This window comes from Apteryx mantelli, chromosome 16 (genome assembly GCF_036417845.1).
Source record: "Apteryx mantelli isolate bAptMan1 chromosome 16, bAptMan1.hap1, whole genome shotgun sequence".
Classification (NCBI taxonomy): Eukaryota; Metazoa; Chordata; class Aves; order Apterygiformes; family Apterygidae; genus Apteryx; species Apteryx mantelli.
This window is the reverse complement of record NC_089993.1, coordinates 17207833-17222107: the sequence shown is the minus strand read 5'-3', so window position 1 is coordinate 17222107 and position 14275 is coordinate 17207833. Positions and strand designations below refer to the sequence as shown.

At 44.3% G+C, this 14275-nt stretch overlaps 1 protein-coding gene across 1 annotated transcript in view; it reads right to left on the bottom strand.

Moving 5' to 3' along the window:
* Positions 1-14275, bottom strand: part of SDK1 (sidekick cell adhesion molecule 1) — a 432196-nt gene that overhangs the window by 14504 nt on the left and 403417 nt on the right. Inside the window, exons 39-42 of the mRNA XM_067306719.1 lie at positions 12463-12624; positions 11130-11255; positions 3441-3605; positions 853-990 (exon numbers count right to left, since the gene is read on the bottom strand). Coding sequence (XP_067162820.1) covers positions 853-990; positions 3441-3605; positions 11130-11255; positions 12463-12624 — 591 coding nt within the window. The remainder of the gene's footprint in view (positions 1-852; positions 991-3440; positions 3606-11129; positions 11256-12462; positions 12625-14275) is intronic.

Sequence of the window (14275 nt, the reverse complement as noted above, 5' to 3'; positions counted from 1 at the left end):
TGACACAGGGAAGGGAAAAGGACATAGGACTGGCAGAAGAGGTAAAACACAGCCAAGTGTATTTTCTCCTGTGATCAAATACAGCAAGAGCTTATTTTCTCCCATGCTCATTCTTTGTAATCCCAAAGGTGTGAGCTCAGCTAGTGTCTTGGGGAAGAAGACCAGTTGCATATTGCCACTTTGCAGCAGACAGGTACTTTATCCTTGGCTTCAATTTCAGTGCTACATTAAGACTCAGTGTGAACGCTGATACCTGATGGTACAGGTCAGACCTGTCTTTTCCCCCAAAACAGAGCAAAACAAAAAAGATGAGAGATTCCTGTGTTCTCTGCTTACAAATATGTAATAGTATTAGCTCAGTAAAATACCACGATATTCATACATCTTATACCCCATGGGACTAAAACCTGATTTACTAACACTCGTTAAGAGTGAATTATAAAGAAAGAAAAGATCTCCTCTTTGGGACTGAATTACTAAATTCTGCCTGAAAGACTACTTCACTACATTAATCCCTAAGAATGGGTAAAGCAAAGACCCATCCACCTGCTCTACTCATTAATGTGTCTTTTTGGCACCTCCTAGCATCAGAGCTATTTCTTGCTGGAGTGGAGGAGGCTATCAGAGAAACATTCCTTCCAGAACTTCATTCTGTAAGGAGAAGACAAAATAAAAGCAATATTCAGAGATCCAGAATGAGGAATCTGTGTTTTGAAAGGGGAATATTTTGGCATTCATAGTTATAGAGCTGGAATGCCAGCACAGAAGGTATGATCAGTGCTTCAAATGCAAGACACTTCTAATTTCTGCAGCTCCTGAGAGTCTGTGCACAGCACGGGGCCAGTGTCTTACCTGTGCTGCAGTTCTTGTATTTCTTGCTCTGGCCATGCAGGACCAATGCAAACACCACTAACAAGATGAGGATCAGACTAGAGAGAGCCATCACCAGCAGAAACCACCACTCCTCATAAAAAGGGGCTTCTGTTTGTGCTGAAAGAACAAAAAACAAGTAATAATTCCTCTTTATGCTCCTTCAGAATTTCCCCTTCTTCCTATAGTGAATGGTGCATCCATAATACTGTGCAGGACAGAGGAATGTTCAAAGGCGGTCATATATTCTACTAGGCAATCAGCACTTTCAAGAGGCATGCTGACACTTTTCCTTGATGGCAAAGAGAGCCAGACAGGAGTATATCACGGCTCCAGCACCTCCACAAGCATCTTTCGCAGACTCAGAGCAGCACTCCAGAACCCCTTAGCTCAGAAGTCATCACCAAATGAAGACAGGTAGGTTTCTTCCCACAGCTCTGCATACCCACATTTTCTGACTGCTCCAACATGCTTAATACTCCCTGGATACAAAGAACTATTAATAGATCTCTTGTGACCCACAGATACTCCACATTTTAAAGAGGCCTGGGCCTCACCAGTGGCCTTTGTAATAGATACAGCTAGCGCCAGGGAACAAAGTACACTTGGGTCAGAGTATTTCAGTACCTACACAGTTTGTCTCCACCTTCCAATTTTCCCTGCTATTCTATACTGTTTCTCCATCAGCTCAGCCAAGCCCAACATGCAGCACGTGAACATCAGTTCTCTTCCCAGATCTGCCTGGATTTTGTGCAATCTCAAGTCATTTCACCCCATTTGACCTCTATTTCCCCACCTGGCAGAGACTCAAAATGTTACTAGCTTTCCCTTTCTAGAGTTATCTTGCCAGCGTTGGTTTAAAGTAGTAAGTACTGTTATTTTTTTGCTGTGGTATTCTCTTTGTCAGCATCCCTCAGCTTTGAGAAGAAATGCTGCCAGTAGAGCACAAATTGACAATTGCGCACAACTGCGCTGCATGCAGTAAGGTAGAGAAACACCTGGTGGGAATGGCTGATGCCAGGAGACCAACTGCAGCTGAAATCCTCACTATCACCATACCCAGGCTATTCTCTTTCCCCTGGCTGTCCAGAACCCTGGATCTAAGCAAAAGCCTGTTACGAGCCTGACGATATGGGCTCAGATTTCTTCCAGATGACTGGGTATTCTGCAGCAGCGAAAAGTAGCCACAATCTTTCTTTGCTAGGAGGCCAGGCCAGGCCAATAAAGCCCTGAAGGCAAACTGTGCAAGCCATGCTGGGCTGAGCAGATTCAGTGCAATTTGTACCTTCCTGTGCTAGCTGAAATGGCCAGCCTAAAATGCTTTATACTTTTACAACTGTGAATCTCAATGGAAACCTCTTACTTTCATGCAGCAATTTGAGATGAACATTGAAGCATCAAACAGAGATTAATTAAATAGTTCTGTTCAAGTGGAGAACTTGCAAACAAGCATTTTGTTTATAAAAAGCATCACAAGGAGCTGCATACCTGGGTTTGGGGGAATGATGCCTTCCAGAAAAAGAGAGACTGACATAGGGTCTGCTATAGAATGACCCTTTACTTTGTGTTATAGCCTCTGTGAAACCACAGACAGGAAAAAACACTGACTCTCAGCGTTTGGACTGGGTTGTTGATGCCCTTGTCCTGAAGGAGAAAAGCAAGGTAGCACTCGCACTGAAATCCATAGCCAGCTCTCACAGGCTAAGTGGCCAATTGTGTAAGGACAAATGCAGCCATGATGGTGATAGCAGCATTTACTACTCCTGCCTGCTGGGTAACTGCTGAATGGTGTTTATGCTTTTCACCCTAGGTGCAAAGAGATAAAAGCCACTCCAGATACTGGAGCATTGCCAGGTTCTCAGGACTCTCCAGAATTTTGAATCACAAAGGCATTTTAGCAGGTTCTTTTATTCCTCTTGTCTGCCTTTGCTGACACAGCAAAGATGAAACCTATTGCTCAAAAGCAACTTGCAGCAGAACTGTCTCAGCAAGGGTAAAAAGCAACCTGAGCAAAGCTTTCACAAGGACAAACTCTCCTACTTCACAAGAGGCCATCAGACTCCAGCTGCCCAAACACTGCAAGCGGAGCTGAATTTGCCCTTCAAGGTATTGAAGCTCCTCCTGAAAGTCAGAAGGCTGGTTTGTTCAAAGGCATGCTGGAAGCATGTTAAGCCAATAGCCCTGTTTACCGGGAATAACCACAACAGAGCAGGGAGAGTGGATGAGTACCTGAGCACCACCAATAAGCTCTTTGGGTGCTGGGGGCCTGGAGGTATCACACTCTACTGCAATGCCAGCACAGAGGATATGATGAACATTTCTAGGTAATTACAATTTTATATTTTTGAAAGCTAAATTCAAAATAACACAGAAAACATTTATCACAGAACCCTAGGAAAAGAAGGAAGCAGAGTAAGGAACAGAGCTGACTACAAAAGGAGTAGGGAGAAAGAGCAAACAGAGCCTTGGTGATTTATTTTAACTAGAGAATCTATTTTTGTTTTTGTTTTTTTCTCTTCCCCCTTCAAAAGCAAACCCATTTGAAAAGGTGTAACAGAACACACGATTACCTGATACTGCCACAGAGGGGACACTTGGCTCTCCATAGCCAAATTCATTGACAGCCACCACTCGAAATTCATAGGTCACCCCCTGTTTCAGCTTGTCCAGGCTGACTGTGTAGGAGGTAGCACTGCGAGGGACATCCTTCACAAACGTATCCCACAGTCCTTCATCTAGGAAAGGAGCAAGGAGAAAAACGGCGTTAACAGCGTGACTTGGCACTTCCTTCTGCTCGTTGAAAATTAATTTCCATTAATTGCATGTTTCAACCACAGGCAGTGGACAAGCCCACCTGAAGGCTGCTCAACGATATGCACATATGTCAGAATGCCCTGCAAGACCCACCTTTATAAATGGATTTATTTATGATGGGGGGGTCTTACACTAGTCCAGACGGAAGAGGTCTCCTCTAAGACCTGCACTAGCACCCACAGTGGCCTGAGCTGCCTAGAGCAGCCAGCAGCCACCTCAGTGACTCCCGAATACCTGCGATCAATTTATCAGCGTTCCTGTTATTTGACAGAGCAAGTAAACCCCAAGCAATCTGATACATTAACCAGTCCTAATCGCACAGGTTTTGCCTGCTTTTTACATTGCAAAAGGGACTTCGTGATCCAAGCTAAGCTGAGCTTTGCAAACTAATGTTAAGATTTGGGTCTTGGCTGGAAGTACTGCGGCTTTGCATGAACTGGTGCCTGGCAGACTAGTGTCACTAGAGCGCTGCTTCCTTCCCGACACCAGCAGGGATCTCCTTAGCCCCTGCTGGCCCGCAGCGCGGCACAGCCCACAGCGCGAGCCTGCAGGCAGCACGCTTCTGCGCCACGCATTCGGAAGCAGAAGTGAGTTTTTGTTTGTATTATAAAGCTATGAAAGTTGTAAGAAACACAATGCCTTCTGAATAACTGATGAGAACGGTCCAGTAGGGTAATCTTGGTTCTCAGCAGCCATACTGACATTTATACTGATGCACATCCAGCCGAGGTACTGTTCTGGTCCCTGATCCATACCCATAATTCTATATATTCACTTCAGTACAATGAAAAGAACTTTCAACAAGATGGATGCTGTTAGCAGTAAGCACAAAACCAACTATAATTAAAAATAACGGTCAATAATTTTGAGTGTAGGACTTGAACATTAATCTAAATGGACTTTTTTTCAGTAGCAATCGGTACCCAGAACTTCCACTGACAAAATGAAAGTACTATCTACACACAGGGCCAAATTCTCAGGTAGCCTAAGCCAGCATAGCTCTTAAGGATCTGACTCCACAAATACCCCATCGGGCTTCTGCTTTTAGTTATCAGAATTGTTTGAGCGATGTCTTTTGCTCTGTAGGTCCCACAGCAATGGGAATCCTATGAGAACTTCTGCATTGATACTATTTCAGCACAGGAGCTGCCTGCTTTGAAAGAAAGCCCCCTGCACTGGGAGATGCTGGTATCGTCATGACTTGTGCAGACTCGTGGTGTTATCAAGGGAACGATAAAGCAGGAGCCAGCAGCTCTGCCCAGGGTGACTTGTTCCACCGCTGCAATATACAGCCAGAATCCATTCTGGTTTTCTTTACATTTACCTGAGCGTAAACTAATTGAAGTCACCGCAGCGATTCCAGAACTGTGCTGGTATAACAGAGTGAAATTTGGCCCTCAGCCTACTTCCGTGCAATGGGGAATAACAGCAAAGATGGATTGATTAACACTGCAGGTGCATTTCCACGTGAATGTTTTAACTTTGGCATCAGTAAATATTGGCTCAGTAATCTGTAACGTGCTGCATGGCTAGCAACACACACAGCGACTAACAACCCCCAAACTGCATCTCTTCTGATCATGAGGATTGGCAGTCTCAGCGGATGCAAAAAGCAGACTGAAATGTTACTGTTCTAGCTACATTTGAGAAATGCTGAAGAACAATAAAAATAGGTAATTCTTCTGTCATGCTCAAAATTCAGAACAATACATTATTCACCAGCATGATCAGTGCATAATGAAGTTATCATAATGTACCACTGTTATGTATCAGTTGTATATTACAATGGCTGTAAAACAGGAGATAAAATATTGACTTCCCTTTCACAGGGCAATATAAGGCTAGATTGTTTCTACAATGTACAGCTATAATGTAATAAAAAAGAAGCTTGGGATTTAGCTTCTCTGAGGAGGGTGGAGTGAGGGACGCGTTTTCAAATTTAGATTGTTGCAACCACCAATACTAAAAAGATGCATCTCAGACTATAAAATATTGTCATAATTGCTAGAACTGTGTGAACTTTCATAAACACATTTGTAAACAGCTATAACAGAATTTTCAGCCCATTGTGAATTGTCTGAAAAGCAATTTGTTTACATTGAAAAGCCACTTAAATGGGGAAGAAAGGGCAACCATAAAAACGAATGTTCAACCCTCATTGCAACGAACACAATTCTCCTCCCAACACACACACTCTTTCTCACTCACTTTCCTAAACCAGCCCGGGTGCACAGTGCAGAACAGCTAGCAGACCGAGCAAGGGTAAATTTTACCCCTCTTTCCAGATATAGCTTGCAACCAGATGCATCCAAATTGAAAAGCCTTTTATTTCAGTGGCGAACTTTGCAATTAAATACCATCGCCGACACCCGTGAAGCCGTTCGCCCTACCTCTCTCCCCACCCCTCAGCCCGAGATTTACTGTAAATGTTAGAAGTCCAGCTGAAAGAGAATTCATGAGAAGGTTACCTAGCGCAGCAGCAGGCTGGCCTTTAAGTTCAGTAGGAAATCATTAGGATACCGTACGCAGCGTTTTCCACGCAGTCTGGGGAAGGACGGGCATGGCGCGGCAGGTATCTACTGCTCCGCGAGCGGCAGCACAGCCGGCAGCATGCAGCTGTACCGCGCGCAGGTGCTGCCGCTTCAGCATCTGCCCCTTCCTTCATTTCCCACTGCCTTTCCCTGGGTGCTCGGCCTCCAAAAGGATCCCTGAACGGCCGGTGCAAAAGGGAGAGCTCCCCAGAAACCAGCAATTTGTCTTTGCTTCCCTGTTTTATGAAGACTTCGCCGCACCCGGCCCCAGCCTCGCTGCCTGCTGACATGAGATTCGAGCTTTGTCTTCCAGCCTCGACGCGGGAGCCGCCCGCCCGCGCGCGCATGGACAGACGGCCTGAACGATGGGGAAGGCAGAAGCACCTTGGACCCACCGCGATGCCAAGCCGGCCCGCAGGCCCAGCCGCCCCGCCGAGGTGGAGAGCGGCGCCGCGGGCTTCCTCTGGCCACAGCACCCGCGCGTGAGCCTCGTTTCACAGGCAATTAGTCGGGGTCGGCATGCCGACCGAAGCTGCCAGTCAGGAACGAAGGCTCCGGGATCCGGCAACGCGGGCCGCTGACAAACGCCTGCCATGCTGCAGCTGGCGGGACGGAAAGCTGTCAGCTATGTGTTTCTTAAACCCTCGTCCTCCTCTCGTGGAGAAAGAGGAGGGCTGTGCCGTAAAACCTCCTCCCCATCCCACATTAGGAGGTTTACGAGGGGAAAGGCAGCGGAGAACTAAGGGCCGGCTGAATGCAAGTAGCGTTCCCGCTCCGAAGGACAACGCTAACGTGGGGAGGTGCTCGTCAGAAGGTCTGGATCCCCATGCAAGCGCCCGAGAGGACAAAAATGGGAAGTGAAGGCTGCCAAACTGTCAGCCCCTGCACGCCGTTCGCGTGCGGAAGCGAACCCAAGGCCCCGTGGCAGATGCTGGCAATGCAGCTGCACCCTTCACTTTGAATTTACTGACTGCTGCTGGTGTGAGTCCACTGCAGACACTGCGCTCCCTCTTTTGTTTAAAAATAAACAGAAAAGGAAAAAAAAACATAAAAAAGTTACTCAAGAGACCAGAAAGGAAACTAAAGTGAGATCTGCCTTTGGGGGTGTGCGAAGTGAAAAACCTCAGCATTCATGGGAAGGAAAATCTCTGCTCCAAGCAGAAGGGCTCTTCCCCAAAACCTCTGCTGCCCTCATGGAATGGATTATTTGGAGGAACCAAAGAAAGCATTTGCCTGACTTGTCTATGTCCCAAGTTCATGATTTCTGGCTGATCCGAGATTTAAATGGCCTGTTTGTGTCAGCCAGAGTGTTAGAAATATTATTATTGGAAACATATTAAGATGCAATTCTCTCCCACTGGGCTTAAGACATGCCCTACTTGGGAAAAGCCAACAAGCAAAACCCAAAATGCAGGCTGGGGGGAGAGAAAGCCGAAGAGGAAATCTCTGTCATCTTGTCCTGGGCAGAAGGCTCCTCCTGAGGTGAAACTCTAAAAGCCCTTAAAGCACAGCACAGAAAGAGCAACCCTTGGACACCGCATGGAGTTGGGAGACGAGGGACAAGAGGACTCTTCTCTGCTCCTTCCGGCAGCGCTAGAGCCTTGCCATCACCATGCCATTCTTGTCCTTTCCTCTGCACGTAGAAACAGAGGACACCACCTAATACCCATTTCTCAGCCAGGCCAGCTGCTGTCTAGGGAGTGCTCGCTATGGCAGTGGCAGAGGCTGCCTAATTGCATTTCTTCTAAAGCACAAGGAGCTGAACTGGAATCCATTTCTCTAGAGATGGAGGAGCCGAAGGAAAGGAGAGAACTCTTCTGTTTCTGTAACGCTTTCCTCTAGCACAGATTACTCTGAAAAAAACATTGGTGTGCCTGTTCCACGCCTGTGTTGGAGTATATTCAAAATGCACAGGAGGTACCCAGTCTGGTCACCTTCCACAAATCCTGGAGAGAAACAGGGAGATCAGAGGAGCAATCTCAGCTGCCTGCTGCCACCACCCCTCAACCCAGCAGGGCAGAAGGAACCCTGGGAGACAAAGCAGAGCAATGAAAAATTCAAAGGGAAGTGACAAAAGGGGGGAAGGTTTGCCATTTAGGACAGAAAGCCACCCTCTTGCTCTGACAGAGGAATCCTGGCAGGGAGCTACGGCAGGAAAAAAGAGATGATACAGCATTTAACGTCTGGGGTAATGAGGCCTATAATAGATGACACTTGAGATGTGAAATACTAAGGTAGTGGTATTGCATTTAAATAATGGCAACAAGCCGAAGCTTTTCATCTGTCTATTCAATGCCCCCCCCCCCCTTTTTTTTTTTATCTCAGAAGGATGAATATCTTCTCCTTCCTTGATTTTATGTGAAGGGCACAAGTCAACTGCCCTTCTCTTGGACAGCAACCACTTAAAAATAAAGGTTGCTCCAATCCTTGCTCTACTACCCATATAAATCACTGTACAGGAGCAAATTCTTAGAATTACATTAAAACAGAAGCTGCTCTTAATGACCAACCCTGGCAGGAGGAATTAGTTGCCTGCTTTTGTTCAGCTCGAAATTCAGATTTCAAACTCCGCTGTGCAGAGACAAGGAAGAAAAGCAGTATTGAAATGAAGCTGAAGCTTGCATGAGATAAGCAAACGTTCCAATTAGTCCGTCTCCTCTGTTGGATCACATTTCACGCTTTCTACAGCTGCAGCCACAACTAAGGAGGAGAATCCAGCATACAAATGGCTAGTTCATTTACTACAGCAGCATGAATAGGATTAAAATAATCTGAAGAGGAATTAAATGCCTCAACAGTCAGGTTGCAAGAGCAGGAGAAAAAGACCTCTTCTGTGTGTGTTTCCAGGATCAGTGGAGTGGGGCCAGGAGGAATGACCCAAGGTTAATGCAGCTCAGACTGGCCTTGGAAGGACTGTTTTCTTCCTGCTCAGAAAGACTGGGCCACAAATCCTACAGCGTATCCTTAGGCATGAACTGTAAAATGTTCATTCGCATCCAAAGATGAGACAAGCCCCAAAACACCTGATAAATTTGTGATACTGCCACTCACATGGCAGGGTTGTCTTTTGCATGAGAACATTTCTTTAGAAGTTTTATGGTTTGTTTCAGACTGATAGGGGAATAGATTAGAGTTTGGTTTTTTTTCTGGTCTAAAGCAAGACGTGAATGACAGTAGGCTCAGTGAGGTTTCTTACAGAAATGTGCAAGTTAATGGAGCTCCTGAATTGTAAATTGGGATTTTTTTCACAGAGCACTTAGAATTTTTCAGCTTGCAGACAATCTGTACATGGGGTCAGGTTTCTCTCTAAAATACTCTTCCTCAAAAAACCCTGGGTTTGGGGGCAAATATAAGCTGGCTGGCAAAAGTCAGTGAATGGTTTTGGTTTAAGTTGCTATCTGAACAATACTCCTCAAATAAAATAAAACAGGGTATTTTACACCCGTGAACAAATAAGGGAAGGAATCAGCAAGCTGACATAAGGGAAATGGAAGCACTGGGTGTCATTCCCTAATTAAGAAAATTCAATCACTCTGGAAAACTCCAGTGCTTTGAGAATGTACACATTTTCCTTCATTTTGCTTTGAAAACAATTGTCACATTAAATGACAGAAATCAGAAAGAGAGAATCACAGCAGAGCCCCACTACAGAGCAAATTCTACCAAAGGTACGAGCGGAAATATGCATCTTTAGTGATGATCACAGAACCGCAGCCTATGATTTTGTTACTGGTCTGGTTAAAATTAATTAAAATCATTGGATATAACTACCACCCTACATTCAAGATACATATAAGAAAAAGGTATGATCCTTTATATAACCAAACAGATAAACATTCATTTAATCAATACACAATCAAGCAATGTGTAACCACCTAGAAGTAAAAAGGAAAAGAACAACCAGCCAACATGGATTTGTCAAATATAAATCATGTCTAATTTCCTTCTGCGACAAGGTAACAGACCTTGTCGACTGGGGAGAAAGAGCAGACGTCATCTATCCTGACTTCAGCATGGCTTTTGACACCATGACATTCAAACATGGCCTACATGAAACAAGTATCTTGTAGATGCATCACTGGCTGGAAAACTGTACTCAGAGAATAGTTATCAATGCTCACTGTCAGAGTGGAGGGAATTAATCAAATGAGCTCCCACAGGGGTCTGGCAGTATTCACCATTTTTGTTAATGACTTGGATACCAGAGGGTGTGCACTTATTGAATTTGCAAAGTGATACCAAGCTGGAAGAAGCTGCAAAACAGGCTGGAACATAGCTGCTCTGTGATCCAGCCAACCTGGGAAAATATTCTGGAAAAAGTACATAGCAATTCAGTAAGGAGGAATGCAAATCCCCCAAAAGAAAGGAGTTCGGGGAAAGCACCAAGGAAAACTCACTGGTGATGAGGAGCCTCCTTTCACCCATCTCACGTCCACCCTGCCGAACTGGGGAAAGCTATGCTCATGCGCTGCTAAAAGTCCCGGTCCTGCTAATAACATCGATTAGCTGCTGCGTTCTGCTGCGCAGGGGAATAGATTTCAGTGTGTGGTCCTCAAAATACAGTTTGCAAGTACTTAAGGGTCCTTGTGCCTGAAAGATGCTGTAAGCATTTAAGCGATTTTTAATTTTTAATTATATTAGTTTATCAGTTGGATGATTTACCAATCATGTAGCACAGTGAAACCCAAAGCACTCAGTGTAATTTTCTGTAACTGTTCCTAAACAGGAGACAATCTGACACACCACAAAATAAACCAGGGAAGGCTGAACACTAGATGGTGACAGCTTTCCCTCACAAAATCCTATTACCTTACTGGGATGACCAACAACCTCTTCCACTGCAGGACGGGTTTCAGTTTGGACTGAAGGAAGAGAACTCCTAACACCATGTGCTTCATGTTTCCCACGGCTTACCTGAGGGCCGTGCCTCTATAATGTATCCGGTTGTGGGTTTTTCTCCTGAATCTCCCTCAGTCCACTGCAGTGTCAGTCCAGAAGCAGATTTTGTCACCAGAATTTCCTGAGGGGAGCCAGGAGACCCTGAAGGATGAAACGAGAATAGCAAACAGCGGTGATATCAGAGACCTACTGCAGTATTCCTTCTTAGGTCTACTGACAGAAGAAAAAATCCAGAAGTATTGGTCAACATACACACATTACAAACCAGCCCATTAGGCTGCTGGCCTAAGTTTTACACTGATTCTAGTATCACCAATTAAATAGCTAATGTTGGGTTTTACCGGTGCCTCTGTAAAGAAGGAAAGAGAAAAAACACTGTCATTTTAGCAATTTACATATCTGCAATGTCTGCACATTGCCACTGTTACTTCTGCTTCAGAGGTGGAACCAGCCTCTGAGTTTCAGAGAGAAGTTCTTTGCTGTAGCTGCCTGTACATTCACTTGGGAACACGCCACTGTCATGTTAAAGAGGATTCATGGTTTCTACTGTCTATGACTGGATGTGATCCATTGCACTACTATCCCAGATACTGGCTAAAGAGGACACTGGGATAAAATCAAAGCCTGCTGGCATCCAGAAGGGCGTAATCGCCAGATGTGGCCCACTGCCTTTGATGGAGGGAACAACTATTTCCTTGAGCTGGAAAGGAAGCAAAAATCAGAACTGTGAGCACTGCATGAATGATTTATGGTCTACTGGGCAGTCTAATATTATTGGAGGTCCTTTACCTTTTCAGATTATCTATTTATCGGAATCACTACTACTACTACTAAAAACCCTACTGCTTTGGTATACACATTGAACCAAGGGGGAATTCTGAAGTTCAGCTTGCTGCTCCTCTCAGCATATGAAGAAATTTGCAGACATATCCCTGTGCATGAACCACAGTGTCAGGAGGGTGTAATTCTAAATTCTTACTCATTTTAAATCCAGGAACCTCCACTGGTTTAGACAGTTTTTCCAGTTCAACTTCAAAGCATACCAGCACAATCAGAACCATGGACCATGCTGTCAGGCTGTACTGAATTCCCCGGCTAGCCAGTTTGTGTTATAATTTATTAACACTGCTTTGTTTATTCACATCAGCCTTTTAGCCTTCAGAAAAAAAGGAAACATCTTTTTCACGGGCAGTTGTGAAACCCACTGAATCACGCCCTGAGCTCCCATGATAAAACATCTCCTTGGCTTGGAACTACATGTTAAGCACAGAGTGCACTATTTCCTGCTGTTGGTCTGTGTTTATACAACTGGGTCTAGCTTGCTACATGCTTTTATGGTTCCACTCACCTTCTGCTGGCCCAGCTGTGACATTGGCTTGCAGTTCAGGTCCGTAGGCAATGGTTCTGGCTTGCACTCGGAATAAATAGGTCATGCCCTTGGTGAGATCTCGGACCTTCAACCAGCGTTGCCAATTTCCTTTTATGTCCACGGTCACCACCTTACTCACCCCTGGAATAGCCACGTAGATGCAAAATAAGAAAAGGTTGCAATGCAAAAAAGAAATCGAGTGGAGCTTATCACAACTAGAAAGTAAGTAAAATTATCTAACAGTTTGCTAAGAAAGTATTTCTTACAATTAGCAGGAGTTTAAGTAGTGATAATAGCCAATTTTCAGCACTGATAAGTATAATTAGAGTTTAAGCTTGATAAGTGGGTACTGACAAGAAAAAAACCTTATAACACAACTGGGAAATTACCAAGAGACTACACGCAACTTCACTAATTACTCTACGAAGAAAGCAGGAGGTAAACGAAGAGGACTGCATGCTGCAGATTGCTTCCTAAGCAAGAATTTCTCTGCTGCTTCTTTGCCAAGCAACCTGCAATGCTGCTCAGGGAAAAAATAAGGGCCAACTTCTTCCCTTTTATCCTGTCCTGTCATTTCCACCAATGCCAAGTGAATGCAGAACAAAGGACATATCTCCCGCGTATAACGTATGGGTGTAAATGCCATTGCAAAGAGGGATGCAATCAAAGCATTATTGACTTGGACAAGGCCAACATGATCACTCTTTTTTGTGTTTCACTCTTTTCAGCTTGGTGGAGCTTCAGGGTGTGCTAAATGCCCACACTGCAGATGCTGGTGCAGCGAAGGAAGCCTTAAGGCTGTCCTGCAAGGAGCCCCTGCAAGCCATACCACCCCGGAACAACCTGGGCAGAACTATCTCAAAGTAATGTGCCCCCATAAGCCATGCAGAGCCTCCAGCCTTCTGCACTTGTGTAAATTGTCCTGGATCCTCTCTAGACCTTGGAGTATGACAAAGACAGTGCAAAAGTGATCTAAAAACACATCAGTGACCACTGAACTCATCTTATCCTATAAACACATACATATGCTTACTATTTTACTAATGATTCCTTGGGTTCAGACACGGAGAATCTGAGGTTTGAACTTCATTCTCGCTCTTTAAGAATTTTTCTTACATAGAAGAATTAAAATCAATGCTGTTTCCTTCATCAGTGTTTATAGCCAGTTTCACATTTAGGTTCTCAATGCTTCTAATGTTGATGTTGCACAAAGTGTAGGGTGGCAATGACTACTTTGAAAAAAACTATAGTTTTCATTGAAATTTTCTAAAAGTAACCTAATGAGAAGAATTTGATATAGAAACTATTTTACAGAACTAAAAGCTTGAATTGAAAGAGTCCTTTTAGTATTTTCTGGTTCTGTAGTATATAACACATTTCAAAACAAGAAGATAAGAAGTGGGAAAATGATTTTCCCACTAGAGAAGGGTGTTTGCTAGTTTGTCTCTCCAGAAAATGCAGAAGGAAGAAGTTTTCCAATCTGGATGCTTACTTTATGCAAATCAAGTTGCTTCTTTCAGTTTTTATCAGTTAAATAAAGAATAATGTCCAAATGATTTCTGTTCAAAGTTTTCTTCTGGTTACAATTTATAATTCAGAGAATCTTTCCCCAGTTAACAAGGAAGCAGTACAAGCGCTCCCTCCTTCCCTAGGAGGGATTTCTCATTTCTCAGAGACAAATCAAGAAGCATTTGTCATTTCAAAGTAATGTTCCAAAAAAAAAAAAAGGGGGGGGAACTGTTAAAAAAGGCTCCAGGGCAATTTTGTTGTCTATAATGGTATAAAACATAAC